This window comes from Coturnix japonica, chromosome 28, assembly GCF_001577835.2.
Source record: "Coturnix japonica isolate 7356 chromosome 28, Coturnix japonica 2.1, whole genome shotgun sequence".
Lineage (NCBI taxonomy): Eukaryota > Metazoa > Chordata > Aves > Galliformes > Phasianidae > Coturnix > Coturnix japonica.
In genome coordinates, this window is record NC_029543.1 from 745,276 (window position 1) to 759,192 (window position 13,917).

The 13,917-nt window shown below is 63.5% G+C and overlaps 4 protein-coding genes across 4 annotated transcripts; 1 reads left to right on the forward strand and 3 right to left on the reverse strand.

The window, feature by feature from the left end:
- Positions 1 to 310: 310 nt before the first annotated feature.
- Positions 311 to 4,473, reverse strand: FSD1 (fibronectin type III and SPRY domain containing 1). The gene is made up of 13 exons (XM_015886785.1): positions 4,342 to 4,473; positions 3,878 to 3,973; positions 3,548 to 3,679; positions 3,372 to 3,473; positions 2,856 to 2,878; positions 2,573 to 2,694; positions 2,124 to 2,333; positions 1,954 to 2,052; positions 1,724 to 1,883; positions 1,572 to 1,651; positions 1,234 to 1,485; positions 813 to 901; positions 311 to 723 (listed from the first exon to the last, which is right to left on the reverse strand). Exons 1-13 carry the CDS (start codon positions 4,351 to 4,353, stop codon positions 613 to 615), a joined length of 1,488 nt encoding a protein of 495 aa, XP_015742271.1. The 5' UTR covers positions 4,354 to 4,473; the 3' UTR covers positions 311 to 612.
- Positions 4,474 to 5,541: 1,068 nt separating this feature from the next.
- On the forward strand, positions 5,542 to 7,373 carry TMIGD2 (transmembrane and immunoglobulin domain containing 2). The gene is made up of 4 exons (XM_015886073.2): positions 5,542 to 6,061; positions 6,210 to 6,233; positions 6,315 to 6,410; positions 6,544 to 7,373. Exons 1-4 carry the CDS (start codon positions 5,605 to 5,607, stop codon positions 6,678 to 6,680), a joined length of 714 nt encoding a protein of 237 aa, XP_015741559.1. The 5' UTR covers positions 5,542 to 5,604; the 3' UTR covers positions 6,681 to 7,373.
- SHD (Src homology 2 domain containing transforming protein D) lies at positions 7,299 to 9,471 on the reverse strand. Its single transcript, XM_015886071.2, has 6 exons — positions 9,227 to 9,471; positions 8,755 to 8,839; positions 8,463 to 8,675; positions 8,124 to 8,262; positions 7,646 to 7,765; positions 7,299 to 7,554 (listed from the first exon to the last, which is right to left on the reverse strand). Exons 1-6 carry the CDS (start codon positions 9,395 to 9,397, stop codon positions 7,368 to 7,370), a joined length of 915 nt encoding a protein of 304 aa, XP_015741557.1. The 5' UTR covers positions 9,398 to 9,471; the 3' UTR covers positions 7,299 to 7,367.
- Positions 9,472 to 10,143: 672 nt separating this feature from the next.
- On the reverse strand, positions 10,144 to 13,662 carry YJU2 (YJU2 splicing factor homolog). Its single transcript, XM_015886787.2, has 8 exons — positions 13,551 to 13,662; positions 13,277 to 13,377; positions 12,637 to 12,781; positions 12,294 to 12,428; positions 11,959 to 12,140; positions 11,605 to 11,725; positions 10,730 to 10,895; positions 10,144 to 10,601 (listed from the first exon to the last, which is right to left on the reverse strand). Exons 1-8 carry the CDS (start codon positions 13,572 to 13,574, stop codon positions 10,525 to 10,527), a joined length of 951 nt encoding a protein of 316 aa, XP_015742273.1. The 5' UTR covers positions 13,575 to 13,662; the 3' UTR covers positions 10,144 to 10,524.
- Positions 13,663 to 13,917: the final 255 nt, after the last annotated feature.

Genomic DNA, 13,917 nt, shown 5'->3' on the forward strand with positions numbered 1-13,917 from the left:
GTCCCCCCCCCCCCCTCCAGCCCCTGCGGCACCAGGCTGGGGGAGTGTCGGGAGGGGGGGATTGTGGCAGGGAGGGTTCGTAGTGGAGTTTATGGGGGGTCTTTGGGTTGTATGGGGTGAAGGGGCTGCGATGCCCCCATTCTGCCTCACAGTTCGTGGCTCGGAGGTGACACAGACACCTCGCAAACCCCCCCGCTGCCCCCCGCCCCCCGGCACAGCCCCCCCCGGTGAAGCCCCATCACCGCCCCACTGCGCCTCCCCCATGTCACATGTCCCCCCCCCCCCAATGCTGGTATGACCAAAGGCAGCATCACACCTCTATCCCGCTTTATTAAGGCCAGAAGCAGCTTCCTGCGGGGGGGGCAGCGAGCCCAGCCCTGTGCCAGAGCTGGGGGCACAAATGGGGGGGGGACCTGAGGGTCAGGGGTGGCCCCGCGCCCCAACCTGGCATCCCATGGGGGTCCGAGGGGGGGGGCTGCCACATTCCCCACTGCCCAGTGCCCAGAGCGCGGCGAGGACAGAGCGTGATGGGGTTAAAGGGGGGGGGGGGTTGTGGTTATGGGGGGTGATGGGTACATTCAGTGCTGTGCCCCGGGGGGGTCGCAGGGGCTCTCAGGGCAGACTGGCCGTGGAGCTGCTGGCTGCGCTGTTTCTCTTCTGGAGGCATTTCACAGCACTGGGCACCTGCAGCCCCGAGGAGACGTGGAAGCTGCCGCACCAAACCTGGGGGGCACAGGGGGAACATTGGGCACCGGGACCCCCCCAGACCCACATCAGATCCCACAGCCCCCCCCCCTTCAGCCCCCCCTTACCATAAAGGCCGGCAGCACCGGCTGCGCAAAGCGCGCCTTGAAGGTGTGAAGCAACTGCTTGGTGCGGGCGTTGTAGAAGGACAGGAACCCTATGGGCACATATGGGCACGTGTGGGGCACATATAGGGGCATATATGGGCACATGTGGGACACTTGGGGGCACACATAGGGGCATGTGTGAGACACACATAAGGGCATATGGGGGCACATATGGGCACACACATAGGGGCACATATGAGACACACATAAGGGCACATGGAGCACACAAGGGGGCACACAGGGGCATAAATATGGGGCACACATATGAGCACACGTGGAGGACACTTAGGGACATGCATGGGGGGCACAGAGCTCCATTGCTGCCCCTCCAGCCACCCCACACATGCATCACCCCACATCCAGCGCCAGGAGCAGCCCCCACCTTCATTGAAGTTGCAGTAGACGCCGATGCAGTCGGGCACGGGCACGTCCAGCACCTTGGCCTTGTTGGCGTGCTTGGCGCTGAAGCTGACCTGCAGCCAGTTGTTGAGGTGGAGGCACCACGACGCCGACGTCTTGCCCAGCTGGTCGAACTTGCCCAGGCTGCGATAGGCCACCCCCACACCGAAGGCTTTGCTGTCACGGTCGTACCGCACCTCCCAGTAATGATCATCACCATCGATCAATGTATCACCTGTGGGCACACAGCTGCCACGTCCCCCCCGGCCCCTCTGTGCCCCACATCCCCCCCATCCCCATGGCTGCGGCTCCTGCTCTCACCCAACACAGTGTAGGACTCGGCTGTGAAGCGATCCCTGCCCGCACGGCTCAATGACATCCGCTTGGGGGACTGCACAGCCCTGCATGGAGGTGATGGTGGTGGTGAGGTTGGTGCCAGCACTGCCCCACACTGATGGGGTGGGGGGTGTTACCTGGCGGGTGAGTTGGCGGGTGACGCCGTCCTGCCCTTCCCGTCCTTCTCTCTCGCCTTCACATCCTGCACCTTCCCCCCCGTGGCGTCCCACTCCACGCTGAAATCCTCCACGCGCAGGTTCTGGTGGCAGGTGCTGGCGTCCAGCCGGAACATGAAGGCTGGGGACAGCCGCCATCAGTGCCACCCCCACCCCTCACACCCCATCACCCCCCCATCCCCATCACCCACCTCTGGTCTCCAAAGTGACGGCCTCCGAGAACTCCCCGGCCACGGCTTTATTACAGGCCCGTACCCGGAAATTCATGTACTTCATGTCAAACTTCAGCCCTGTGGGCACAGCCAGGGGATAAACTGGGAGCTCTGGGACGGCTCCGCACCGCCCGGCCCCCCCTCCTCACCAGACAGGGTGTATTCGGTGCCTTTAATGCCCTCCACCACCATCCAGGGCTGCTCCTCCTTGGCTCGGGGCGGCCCCTCGAAGTTGGTCCTGCGATACTCCAGCACGTAGTGGTCGATCTTACTGTCCTCGTCAGGCATCCTCCAGCACAACGTCACGCAGTTATCGGCCACCAGAGACTCGGTCAGGTCGATCTCGGGGGTGCTGGGCACTGCACAGGGGGGGTCATATCAATCCATCCCCCCTCCCACCCATCACTGCAGCCCCACAGGGCACACCCAGCCCCCATTTGTGGTGTGATGGCAGGGCTGACACCCAGCGGGTCAGTGGGAAAGCACCCATTGAAACACCACCCCATAGACCCCAGCACAGCCCAGAGCTCCCATTGAGCCCCCTGTGCTTCTAACAGACCAGCACCCCATCCCCGCAGCCCCCTCCCCATGGTTCTACCTGGCAGGAAGGCGAGGGCCTGCAGCAGGCGCCGCTCCTGGGCAAAATCCACCATCAGGTGGCTCATGTTGTCGCTCACTTTGGCCTTGAGCGAGAGGCGGAAGGCAGGAGCCATGGTCACACTGCAACATGGAGACACAACATCAGCCGGGATGGGACGCAGAGAGACCCCCCCACACCACCAGGAAGGTGGGCAGCACCTACACCCACATCCCCCCCTTTGTTACTGTAGGGTGAGGGTGGGACGCTGCGGGTTAGTGGGGGGCAGCGGGGGGGACCGTACCTATCCTTGATCTGTTTGGCAGCCTGGAGAGCGCGGAGGGAAAGAGGAGAAAAAGAAAGCAGGTGAGACAGCAGTGCCACGAGCCAGAGTGCTGCAGCGCGTCCTGCCATCATGGCCTCACAGCTCAGCATCCCTGCAGCATCCCTGCAGCGGTACCCACACAGCACAGCATCCCTGCGTCCCCACAGCACCCCCTGCGCCCAGTGCCATGCAGAGCAGCACCCCCCTGTCCCCACCCTGCGCACTTACATCCCTTTATCTCAGATAACAGAAGGTGCCAGGCAGCACCTGAGGCTCTGGGTGGTGCTGGGGGGGTCCCAGGCCCTAACCAAGGCTGCAGCGGGCAAAGCCAGCCCAGCGTTAACGAGGTGCCCAGCACAGAAAGAGGCGAGCACAGGCAGAGTGGCACGAGCCAGAAGGTGAAGGGGGGACAGCAGAGCCCGGCCCCCACCCCCAGCACTCAGCACAGCCCTGGGGCAGCCGGGCAGGGCCGGATCGTGGCACCAGCAGCCGCACCTGGGCGAAGTCGTGGTTGTTGGCCGTCTCCAAAGTCTGGTTGGCCGCCTCCAGCAGCTCCTCTGAGCTCTCCAGAGCTTTGGCACACGCTGCCACCTGGGCCTGAAGGACACAGAACGGCTGTGGGTGATGGGGGCGGGCAGGGGGTGGGCGATGGGTGCAGGGTGGGTGCTCACCTGCAGCTCGTAGGTGCGGCTGGCGCGGTCCTGCTTGATCTTCATCATCATGTTGTCCTTCAGCTCGTCCAGCAGCGCGTACAGAGACTGGAACTCCACCTCCAGGTCCTCCTGCACTCGAGTGGAGTTATCCTGGTGGTGACACCGCATGTGAGCGGGGCTGGAGGCGGCACTGAGCACCACCCCACACTGCATCCCCATAGGGAACCACCCCACTGGCAGGGATGGGATGGGATGGGATGGGATGGGATGGGATGGGATGGGATGGGATGGGATGGGATGGGATGGGATGGATGGGATGGGATGGGATGGGATGTGTTGCTGTGTTACCTCCACATTCTGCAGCATCTGCTTGAGGGAGTAGATGAAGTTCTGAATCTCTTCATTCTTCACAGCCAAAGTGGTGATGATTTTCCGCAGCGCTTCCTGATAACGATGGGGGGGGCACAGTCAGTGTCCTCATGGACCCCAATGTCCTCATAGACCCCCATAATGAGCTCAGCCCCCCCCGGACCCTCAGCCCCATATTCCAGCCCCACATCCCGGCCCGATGTGATGCAGCAGACACAGCAATGACTCGGCAATGGGGGGGGGGCATTAAGGGGGGGGGTCTCACCGTCACTGCTGGACGGGATATGGGGGGGGGGCACCCATAGAGCCCCCCATATCTCTGCCCCTCCATCCTCAACCCCCCCATCCCCCCTATGGGCTGAGCCCAACCCATTAGACCCATTAGACCCATTAGACCCATTACAGATCACCTTCATCCCCCCCCATCCCCATCCCGTCCCCACCTGGTCTCCCATTCCGGGCCGCCCCTCCAGGCCCCACCAGCACCAACAAAAGGGGAGCGGCGCCGTCCCCGCTCCGCCCCGCCCGCGGGGTGTGCTGGGAAATGTAGTCCGCCCCCCCCTATGGCAGGGTTGGGCGCCGCGGGGTGTTATGGGATACGTGTCCATGCCGCAAGGCATGCTGGGATACGCAGCAATGGCGGTGCGGGGTTGGCGCGAGGCATGCCGGGAAGTGTAGTGCGGCCGCGGGGCGTGCTGGGATCTGTGGTATCGCGGGGCATGCTGGGATGTGTAGTCCCGTGTAGGCCTCATGCTTCACACAGGGCCCCACGACCCCCCATAGGGCAGAGCGACCCCCGGGGGGGGCGGGGCGGAACCGCCGCCTTCAGGGTCTGATCCCACACACAGCACAGCCCCATATGGGGGCACAGGGGGGGATGTGGGGGAGGAGACCCCAATGGGACCCCCACCATCATGGCTGCCGTGAGACCACCCTGTGACACAGCGCTATGGGGCCCATGATGGGGGTCAGGATGTGACACTGTGCTGCCCCACAACCCCCCCAGTGCAGCAGGAAGTTGTGGTGTCACAGTGGGGCCATGAGCAGACGATGTGGGGACAGTGGGGAGACGGGGATGGGGAGAGCAGGGAGACAGAGCCGGACAGATGGACACGGGGTGGGGGTGTGGGGGATCGGGGCCATCGTACCCCTCCTCGGTGGTGAGTGGGGGGATATGGGGGGATATGGGGGGGGATAAGGGGGGATATAGGGGGGATATAGGGGGATATAGAGGGGATATAGGGGGGGTTGTGGGGCTGTGGGGTGGGACAGGGGGGCTCTGAGGGCTGTGGGGCTGCTGGGGGTGTTTGTGTCCTGAGGGGGGGGGGTGGATCAGGGATGGAGACAGATGGACAGGATGGGGTCAGAGCAGACCCCGATCCCACCCCCACCCCCCATCCATCCCCCTGTACCTACTGAGCACAGCCCCATGTACCTGCAGGGTTCTGAGCCCCTCCAGGGACAGTGACCCCCCCCCACCTCTCAGTGCTCCCACATCCAACCCGGACACACAGGGACAGGGATGGGGGCAGCGTCTGTGGGGTGGGGGGCAGTGAGGGGACGTGGGGAGGAACCAGAGCTGGTGTGAACAGGAAGGGGACAGCAGCGGGGGGGACAGGATGGGGGCAGGATGGGGACGTGCACTGAGCAGCGTGTGGGCTGTGGGTGAGCAGAACAGGACATAGGGCGCCCCAGTGTCCCCGTTAATGGGGCCGTGGTGGCACTGGGGGGCCTCAATCAGAGCCATATATCCAGCCATCGCCCCCCTGAGCCCCATAGTGACCCAAGTGCTGCTCCCAGCAGTGGGAGCCCTGCAGGTGAACCAGGACCCCCCCGAGCTGTGGGCAGCAGCTGGTACCAACGTGTCCCTGCGGTGCCAGCTGCAGACAGCGCAGCGTTGGACCATGGCCCGTGTAACGTGGCTGAAGGACGGGGGGCACGAGGTGCTGTGTGAGCACAGGGTGACCCACCTGCCCCCCAAAGCCACCACCATGCCCTGTGCCACCCCCCACATCCACCTCACATGGAGCCCACCCCACGCCAACCTCAGCCTCCATGGGGCACAGGAGGGTGATGCAGGACGCTACGTCTGCCATGTCACCATTGAGGTCCCCTACCTCGCCACAGCCACCGGGAACGGCACAATGCTCCATGTCAGTGCAGGTATGTGGGGGGCACAGGGGGGTGGGCAGCATTTAGTGGGGTCTGTGAGGACCCCCATGAGTGTTATGGTGATGTGGGGTCTCTGTGTGTGGGGTCACAGTGGAGATGGGGACAGAACAGCCCTGACTGTGCTTCCCCTTTGCTGCAGGAGCTGATGGAGATCACGGGGCAGGTACGTGTGTCCCCACTGCCCCCTATATCCCATTCAGTGCTGGTGGCAGTGGGGCAGTGACCCAGCTGGTTGTGCTTGTAGGGCTGACATGGGAGCTGTGTGGGGCTGTGGGGGGCACCGTGCTGCTCGTCGGGCTGATCTCCCTTGGCTGCTGCTGCTGCAGGAGGAGGAGGGCAGGTAACCCCATGTTCCATGTACCCCGTGCCCCACTGCTCCCTTCCCTTCAGACCCACTGGGTGTCTCTGTGCCTGGACGTTCCCCTGCTGGGCTGTGCCTGCCCTGCACCCCACAGCGCCCCACTGCCCCCCAGACACCTCAGACATCTACGTGAACATGGTGCCCCACCGGACCCCGAGGGACAAGAACCCCCAGGGAGCAGCTGCTGGAGGACGATGCGTCCAAGGGGGGCTGGACCGAACGTGGAACCCTCCCAGCCTTAAGGGGTGACCCCCCCTTCCCCCCCCCAGTGCCCCACAGCCCCGATATGGGCAGGGGGTGTGTGTGAGCGATGTGCTCCGCTCTGCTTCACACAGGAAGAGCCCCCATTAGGCTGACAGCATCCTGCCACCTCGCTTCCTGTCTTCTTGCGGCGCCTTCCTGCCCCCCAGAACCCACCCATGGGGGCAACCACAGGCAGACCCACAGCTGGGGGGCACTGCACGGCCCCATGGCCCCCCCAAGCTGCAGGGAAGCCCAAACTCTGACCCTAACCCTGATCCTAAGCCCGGCTCTGAGCCTTACCCCAACCCCAAATGATTCATAGACCTGACCCAAACTCAAACCCTCACTCTGACCCTGACCTGAACCCAAATCCAACCCCTGACCCTGACCCTGACCCTCACATTGACCCTAAAATGAACCCAAACTCATTCCCTCTCCCAGTCCTGATCCCTTAATCCCAACTCTGACTCAATTCAAACCAAACTCAAACCCAAACCTGACCCCAATCCCAGTCCCTGACCCAGACCCAAACCCAGCCCTCCCGTGGGGCAGCGGGCAGAGCTGACAGCAACAAATCCCCCCGGCCCCCTTTCCCCACATACCATAGAGTTCAGCCTCAAGAGGTACCAGAGCGTACCAAAGCCTACAGCCTTTAATGGACACACCAGGGGGGGATCCCCATTGCTGTGGGGCTCAGGGGGGCTGCGCAGCCACGGGGTAGAGCAGGGAGAGGTGCCGTGCCCCACGGACGGGCAGCGCTCGCGCCGTGTAGTGTCGGACGGCGTCGGGTACGGAGGGGAACGCGGCCCCCGCGCGCCCCAACACAAAGTGCCGCTCCCGCGTCCGCGTCAGCTTCACGTGCACGAAGCCGTGGCTGCTCCTATGGGGCACAGTGGGGATACGTGGGGTTTGTGCACCTTTAGGCCTGTACATGGCACAGCTCTGACCCCATAGGGCCGCCCCACACGTACCTGAGTGACAGTGAGTAGTCGTCGGGGCTGGTCTCGCAGTCCCGCACCAGGAAGCTGCCCTCACGGCACAGCGCCAGCAGCGACTCGGCGCCCGCGCGTCCAATGGGGCCGTGGTACCACCTGGATGGGGAACCGTGGGGTGTCAATGTGGGGCTCAGCTTATGGCACCCCAATGTGGGGCACGGCACCCTGCATGGGGCACCAAAGGGCTGCGGGGACCCAGCTGTGCCAGCAGGATGGGGTGACATAGGGCAGCTGCTGTGCTATGGGGTGTCCACACCATGGGGACCCACAGCTGTGCCATAGGGGTGTCTATGCCATGGGGACCCATCTCCACTATGGGGACCCATTGATGCCACAGGAACATCCTCTACCCCTTCTGAGCCCCACTGCCCCCCATAGAGCCGTGTGGGTGCCATCCATGATGCACAGTGGGGACATCGGTGCCACCCCACATTGGTGGGGACCCCAAACTCACACTTGCTTCTCCAGGGGCAGCGACGTGTCCACGTGTCCTGGGCTGGGTGGGCAGAGCGGCCTCGTGCCAGGGGGGGGTCGGGGGGTCCTTGGTGGCTGCCGGGACAGGCTGGGGGAGCGCTCAGGGCTCTCAAACCGAACTGCAGGGATAGAGCAGGGTGTCACCCCACCAGCATCACACAGGGGGGAGGGATGTGGGGCTGGGGGTGGTACCTATAGGGGCTGAGGATGTGGGGGCTGTGGGGTGGTGCCTATAGGGGCTGAGGATGTGGGGCTGTGGGGTGGTCCCCGCAGGGACTGAGTGATGCTGTGGGGTGGGATGTCCCCCTGATTCCAGCACCTGCGAACGCCCGTGAGATGTGATCCTTCTTCCACTCCCAGGGCTGGTCGTACTCATCCGCTGGACGCTCGTCGTCTCGGGGCAGGCGGCTGTCACGGGCTGCGCCCCCCCCCGCGCCCTCGCCCACCTTGTCCCACCCCTCGCAGGGGGTGTCGTACAGCTGCGGGTCCCGCTGCGCTCTCACCCGCTGCCCCTCCCGGTGCCGTGGGAGCCCTGGGGGGAGGGCAGGGATGTGGGGGGCTGCGGGACCCCCGTGGTGGTGGGTGCGGGGGGGGGTTGCGGTGCCACCAACCTGCGGCCTCTCGGGGCTCCTCATTGCTGCCCTCGGGCAGCGCGTCCTGATCAAAGGGCTCCGAGTATTCGCTCTCATTGGGGCCCTGAGGAGCGGCCGGACGGGACCCCCATAGACCCCCCCTTCAAAGACCCCAGCGCTGCGGTTCCCCCCCCGCCCCCCAAACCCTCCCCGCGGGTGCCCCCAGCTCGTTCCCCGCCGTGTTCCTTTGTGCCCATCCTTCTCCTCTCCCCCTCCCGAAGCCCCCCGACCCCGCCATCCCCGCCCCAAACCCCCCCCCCGTTCCCCTCTCCCTCTCTCAGCCCCCATTCTGCCCCCATTCGCGCGCCCCATTCTCCCATCCCCTCTCCCACTCCGCCGCCACCCCCATCATATCCCCCCCGCTATGACCCCAGCACCTCCCCCCGCTCCCCGCCCCCAATTCCCCACCGTTACCCCATCATTCCCCCCCATCAAGGCGCCCCCTCCTCACCTGCTCCAACCGACCCGGACCCCCCACCCTCACCAGCCGGTGCCGGGGGGAGGCGGTCCCGGAGCCGGTTCCGGGGGGGCGGCGCTCACCGCCGCTATAGTCGGGTTGGGGCGGTCGGGGGGGGGAGCGCCGTGCCCCCCGACCCAGGTATTCCCGCAGCCATTTGGCCATCGGCACCGCGGGACAAACGAACCCCCCCCGCTGCAGCCGCCGCCGCCGCCGCTTTGTGTCACCGCCGCTCTCAGACTCAGCGCGGACCGGAGCCCCCTCACCCCCCCCACCCCCAGTACCGCCCCGCAGTGATGCTCCGGAGGGGGGCGGGGGGGGTGGGATGGCTGAGACCCCCCCCCCAGCCGGGGACAGTGGGAGAATCAAAGTGGCGCAGGGACAAAGGGGACCCGCGGCCACGGGACAGCCCCGATCCCCCGGAGTTGGGGGCTCCCGACCCCCCCCGAAGGCTCCGCGGACCCCAACATCTGTGGGTCTCAGAGGGGTGCCCCCCCCCCCCCCACACTCAGCACAGGGGCACGAGGACCCCCCTCATCCCTTCCCTGGAATATATGGGGTGAGGGGACCCCGCGCTGCGCCCCAACCACAGCCCTGCTCCGCTCTCCCCGAACGAAGCCCCCTTTCCGGGGTTGTGGGGCTCACAGGGGCTGCTCAGTCCCATAGAGCGGCTGGGGGCAGAGCTCGGGGCGGGGGGGGGATTATAAGGTCAGCCACACCGGGGCGCCTGTCCCCCCCCACCCCACAAAGCCCCGCAGACCCAGCGCCGTTCGTTGTGTTAATGGGGGCCCGGCCGTGGGGGGGGGGTCTGACAAAGGGGGGGATGGACACGGACCCTGCTCCAATTGGGGCCGAAGCAGCTCAGGGTCCCCCTGTGTGGGTCAGACTCGTAACGGACACACGGAGCCATCTGTGGGTCAGACCCTATGAAAGAACCACGTTTATTCACAGATCGGGGCCCTCTGTGGGCACAGCCAACCCCAGCGCTCCCCATAAACCCCCCATAGGAGGGGGCAGAGAAGGGGGGGGGGGGTTGGCTACAAAAAAGCGCCGAGTTCACACCCCCTGTGGGGGCAGGAAGGCTCCACGCTGCCATCAGCACAGTCCTGTATGGTCCCAGTGCTTCCCAGCACCGCAGTGGGATGTGTCACCCCACAGTGCAGGATTGGGGCCCACAGCCCCACTGCAGGACGGCAGGGGATGACGTGTGGGGCTGGGAGTGCTGTGGGGCTGGGAGTGCTGTGGGGCTGAGCAGCTCCGGGCAGGGCAGCAGTGTGTGATCCCGATGCTCCTCAGTCGCTCTCACTGTCCGTGTAAGCTCCCAACAAGCTGAGGGATGATGTGGTGCTCACAGTGCTGGGCAGGGAGCCTGGAGGGCGAAGGGAGAGCAGAAATCAGTGAGTCCTTCCCACCACCACAGTCCCCATCCGCCCCACAGCGACTCAAACTGGGAGCACTGGGGCTGCCAGACCCCACCTCGCTGCTCCCTGCAGTTACCGGTGCTGGTTGTGGTGCCTCGATTCTCTGCCCCATTAACCTGGGGGTCACTCAGCTTCTGTTTCCTGGCTGTCACCAGTGCAGCCAGCTGTGTCTTGCTGTTCCATTTGCCCACGCTCCGCTCCCAGCTTTCAGTCTTCAGCTTCTTGCTCTGGGGCTGAGGGTCCTGTGGGGCAGAGCGGGAGCATTAGGGGGGTGTGGGGTTGTGATGGGGGGGCACAGGGAGAAGGGACACTGCAAAACAACACGGGCACACAAGAAGGGAGCTGAAGAGCCGCAGGGCTGTGCAGGTCCTATGGCCAAACTGAGCTCCCCTGTGCCCATAGTGCAGCACAGGGCAGAGGAACACAGCTGGGATTAACCCCAGCCTGGCTTATAAACATGGCTGCTTTGATTCGTCCGAATGGACAGGGGTCCCCGCGGGCACGGATCGACATCACAGAGCAGCAGCGCAGGGGGCCCTGTTGGTGGGGATAATCCCTCCCTTGCAAGGCAGGCACTGAAAGCTCTCTTTTGTCCTGCCTGTCTCTAACACGGACCGAAGGGAAGCAAAGGAGAGGCTGCCCCATGCGGCTGATTCACTCCCAGTCACCTTTGGAGGGCTCAGATTGTACCTGAGCGGGGACTGAGACCTGGGGAAGGCTGAAGGGGAAGGGATGCCTCGTCCTAAGCTCCATCGCAGCTGATGCCGCCTCCTTTGTCAGCAGCCACAGACTGAAATCACCCATTGATCCCTGTCTCCTCTCGGCCCAGTGCACAGGATGCGTTTTCTGAGCTGCTCATGCGTGACGGGCAGCAGGGACAGAAGGAACAGTGCAGAGCCCAGGGCGGCAGAGGAGGAGCAGCGGGTGGATGAGCCTCAGCCCCCTGCTCACCTCCTGCAGGACATCTGTAGGCCTTGATTTCACCGCACGTTTGGTTCCTGGCTTTGCAGGCTCTTCATCTGAGTCGGAGTCCGACAGCAGCCGGCGGTTCTGGGCCTGCTCCAACATGGCTCTGCAGGGACAGAGGGCAGAGCTGGGGGTGAGGGATGGTCCCTGTGCTCCCTGCTGGATGCTGCTCCCCACTGCTGGAATTCAGCACCAGGACCCAGTCTATGTCCCACACACACACAGCCCTCAGGCCCTGCCCTCACTGCACAGTCATTGGGGTGCTGAGCAGATGGTAAGATGGAGCCCTTCCCCATAGGGCTGGTTTCACACCCATGGCAATGCTTCCAGCCCGCTCACTTCATCTCCTGCTCATCCTCCTCCTGCTCCCTGCGTTTCTGCTCCTCCTCGTATTCCTTGTACTGCTGCAGCATGGCCTCGAAGTCAACGTTTGCCTGGCGCTGGTTGAGCTCCTTCAGCTCCTGTAGGTTCTCCAGAACTTCCATCTCCAGTTTGGAGTCCTTGGTTCGGTTCTCCAGGACCTAAGGAACCAGAAGGAAGCTGGGTCTACACAAGGCAATAAGGTCCAGCACAGCCTCATGAGTGTGGAGAAGCGACGAGGCGACCTGCTGAGCAGGTACAGCCAAACAGGGGAGGAGAGAGCTTTGCCTTCTGCAAACAGCATTTTCCAGTACCTTCATGGGGTTGTTCAGCTCCTCCTCTTCCCTCTCCTTCTGCATCCTCTTCTCCTCTTCCTCCAAGAGCTTCTCAGCTTGGAAATTCCGAGTGGCTCCATGTTCCATGGTGTAATCCGTGTTCTCAGGGTCTGTCTAAGGGAAAAGTAAGGCAGCAAATCTTGGAGCAATTCCACCCCAGTCACAATGTGGGGCAGACAAACACCTGCAGCCTCCTGCTCTGCTCCAGATGGACTCAGGGCTCAGCCTGTGCTGGGACAGCCGTGTTCCCCATCAGACTGAGCTCAGACCCACATCACCTCCCCATGAAGCAGAAGAGGAGAAATCAGTGCCAATATTTCACCTTGAAAGTGGTCTCTGCCAGACACCATGTGCACTTGACGTAGAAGCGGAATATGGGCAGCCCCAGATACACCTCATTCTGAATAGTCTCCTTCTGGGCATTGAACTTCTTCCACTTGTAGATGTATTCACCGCACGTCTTGCAGCTAAAGGAGGAGCCCAACATTAAGAGATAAAAGAGACAGCACAGACCATGAGCACATTCACCCCTTTGGATACGTGGAACCTCCAGCCCCTCTATCACCCATACAGTCCATTCCCTCTCCCTCCTTCCTTCCCTTCTCTTCCTCCTTTCCTTTCCCTTTCCCTTCCTTTCCTTTCCCTTTCCCTTCCTTTCCTTTCCTTTCCTTTCCTTCTCTCCTTTCCTTTCCTTTCCTTTCCTTTCCTTTCCTTTCCTTTCCTTTCCTTTCTTTCCCTTCCCTTCCCCTTTCCTCCCATTCCCTTTCCCCTTTCCTTTCCTTTCCTTTCCTTTCCTTTCCTTTCCTTTCCCCTTCCCCTTTCCCTTCCCCTCCCTCTTCTTCCTCCCTCCCCTCCCCTCCCCTCCCCTTCCCTCTCCTCCCTTCCCTTCCCCTCCCCTTCCATTTGCTGGCTGTATCCCTCAGCTCTATGTAGGGTCTATAACACCCCCCCACCCCTCTCACCGCATGTTGAACGGGGCCATGAGTCGCACCACGTACTGTCGATCCTTCGGGAGCTTCAGCTTCGGGATCTTGGCCGGATCGAAATCCGGCGGGTAATATTTCTACACGGACACAATAGAGCGGCGCACAAACGGACACACGGTCACCGATCAGCTCCTGGCCGGGCCCCGAGGCCTGTCCCAGCCCCCAGAGCGCCCCGTGCCCACCGGGAGCCCTGAGGACGATGTGGGGCCCCCATAGACCCCCCAGGGCACCCACACAGCCCCCAACTCACGTTTAAGACTTTCCGTTCCGACATGGCTGCGCACCGCTCTCAGCTCACAGCGTACACGGAGCTGTCCGCCGCCGCCCTCCGCTTCCGGGATAGGAATCCCGCCCCCTCCGCCTCTCATTGGTGGAGAGAGACGCGGCCTGAAATGATCTCTCGTTTTATTGGTTGATTCTGACGCCAATCAAAGAGCTCAGCCCACTTCCCGGATGTTAGTGTGCCACAGCTTAAGAATCCGCCCTGCGCCGCGGCCTGAAGAAAGGTTCCGGGGTGGAGAGGGGACGGGACGGAGCGGGGGGTGAAACGGGACATGGGGGGGTTGGGCCAAATGGGAACCGAACCGGGACCTGGGGCCCAGGTCAGAACATGGGGG

Excerpts from the sequence above, each read along its gene's own strand:
- TMIGD2 (XM_015886073.2), top strand. The coding sequence starts at position 5,605 with ATGGGGCCGTGGTGGCACTGGGGGGCCTCAATCAGAGCCATATATCCA. Across the intron at positions 6,062-6,209 it reads AATGCTCCATGTCAGTGCAG|GAGCTGATGGAGATCACGGG; the intron begins GTATGTGGGGGG and ends CCTTTGCTGCAG. Across the intron at positions 6,234-6,314 it reads TGATGGAGATCACGGGGCAG|GGCTGACATGGGAGCTGTGT; the intron begins GTACGTGTGTCC and ends TTGTGCTTGTAG.
- FSD1 (XM_015886785.1), bottom strand. Across the intron at positions 2,053-2,123 it reads CACCGAATACACCCTGTCTG|GGCTGAAGTTTGACATGAAG; the intron begins GTGAGGAGGGGG and ends CTGTGCCCACAG. Across the intron at positions 724-812 it reads CGGTGCTGCCGGCCTTTATG|GTTTGGTGCGGCAGCTTCCA; the intron begins GTAAGGGGGGGC and ends TGTGCCCCCCAG.
- YJU2 (XM_015886787.2), bottom strand. The coding sequence starts at position 13,574 with ATGTCGGAACGGAAAGTCTTAAAC. Across the intron at positions 13,378-13,550 it reads CGGAACGGAAAGTCTTAAAC|AAATATTACCCGCCGGATTT; the intron begins GTGAGTTGGGGG and ends GTGTCCGTGTAG. Across the intron at positions 12,429-12,636 it reads TGGCAGAGACCACTTTCAAG|ACAGACCCTGAGAACACGGA; the intron begins GTGAAATATTGG and ends CTTTTCCCTTAG.
- SHD (XM_015886071.2), bottom strand. The coding sequence starts at position 9,397 with ATGGCCAAATGGCTGCGGGAATACCTGGGTCGGGGGGCACGGCGCTCC. Across the intron at positions 8,840-9,226 it reads GTCCGGGTCGGTTGGAGCAG|GGCCCCAATGAGAGCGAATA; the intron begins GTGAGGAGGGGG and ends GCCGCTCCTCAG. Across the intron at positions 7,555-7,645 it reads GACTACTCACTGTCACTCAG|GAGCAGCCACGGCTTCGTGC; the intron begins GTACGTGTGGGG and ends TGTGCCCCATAG.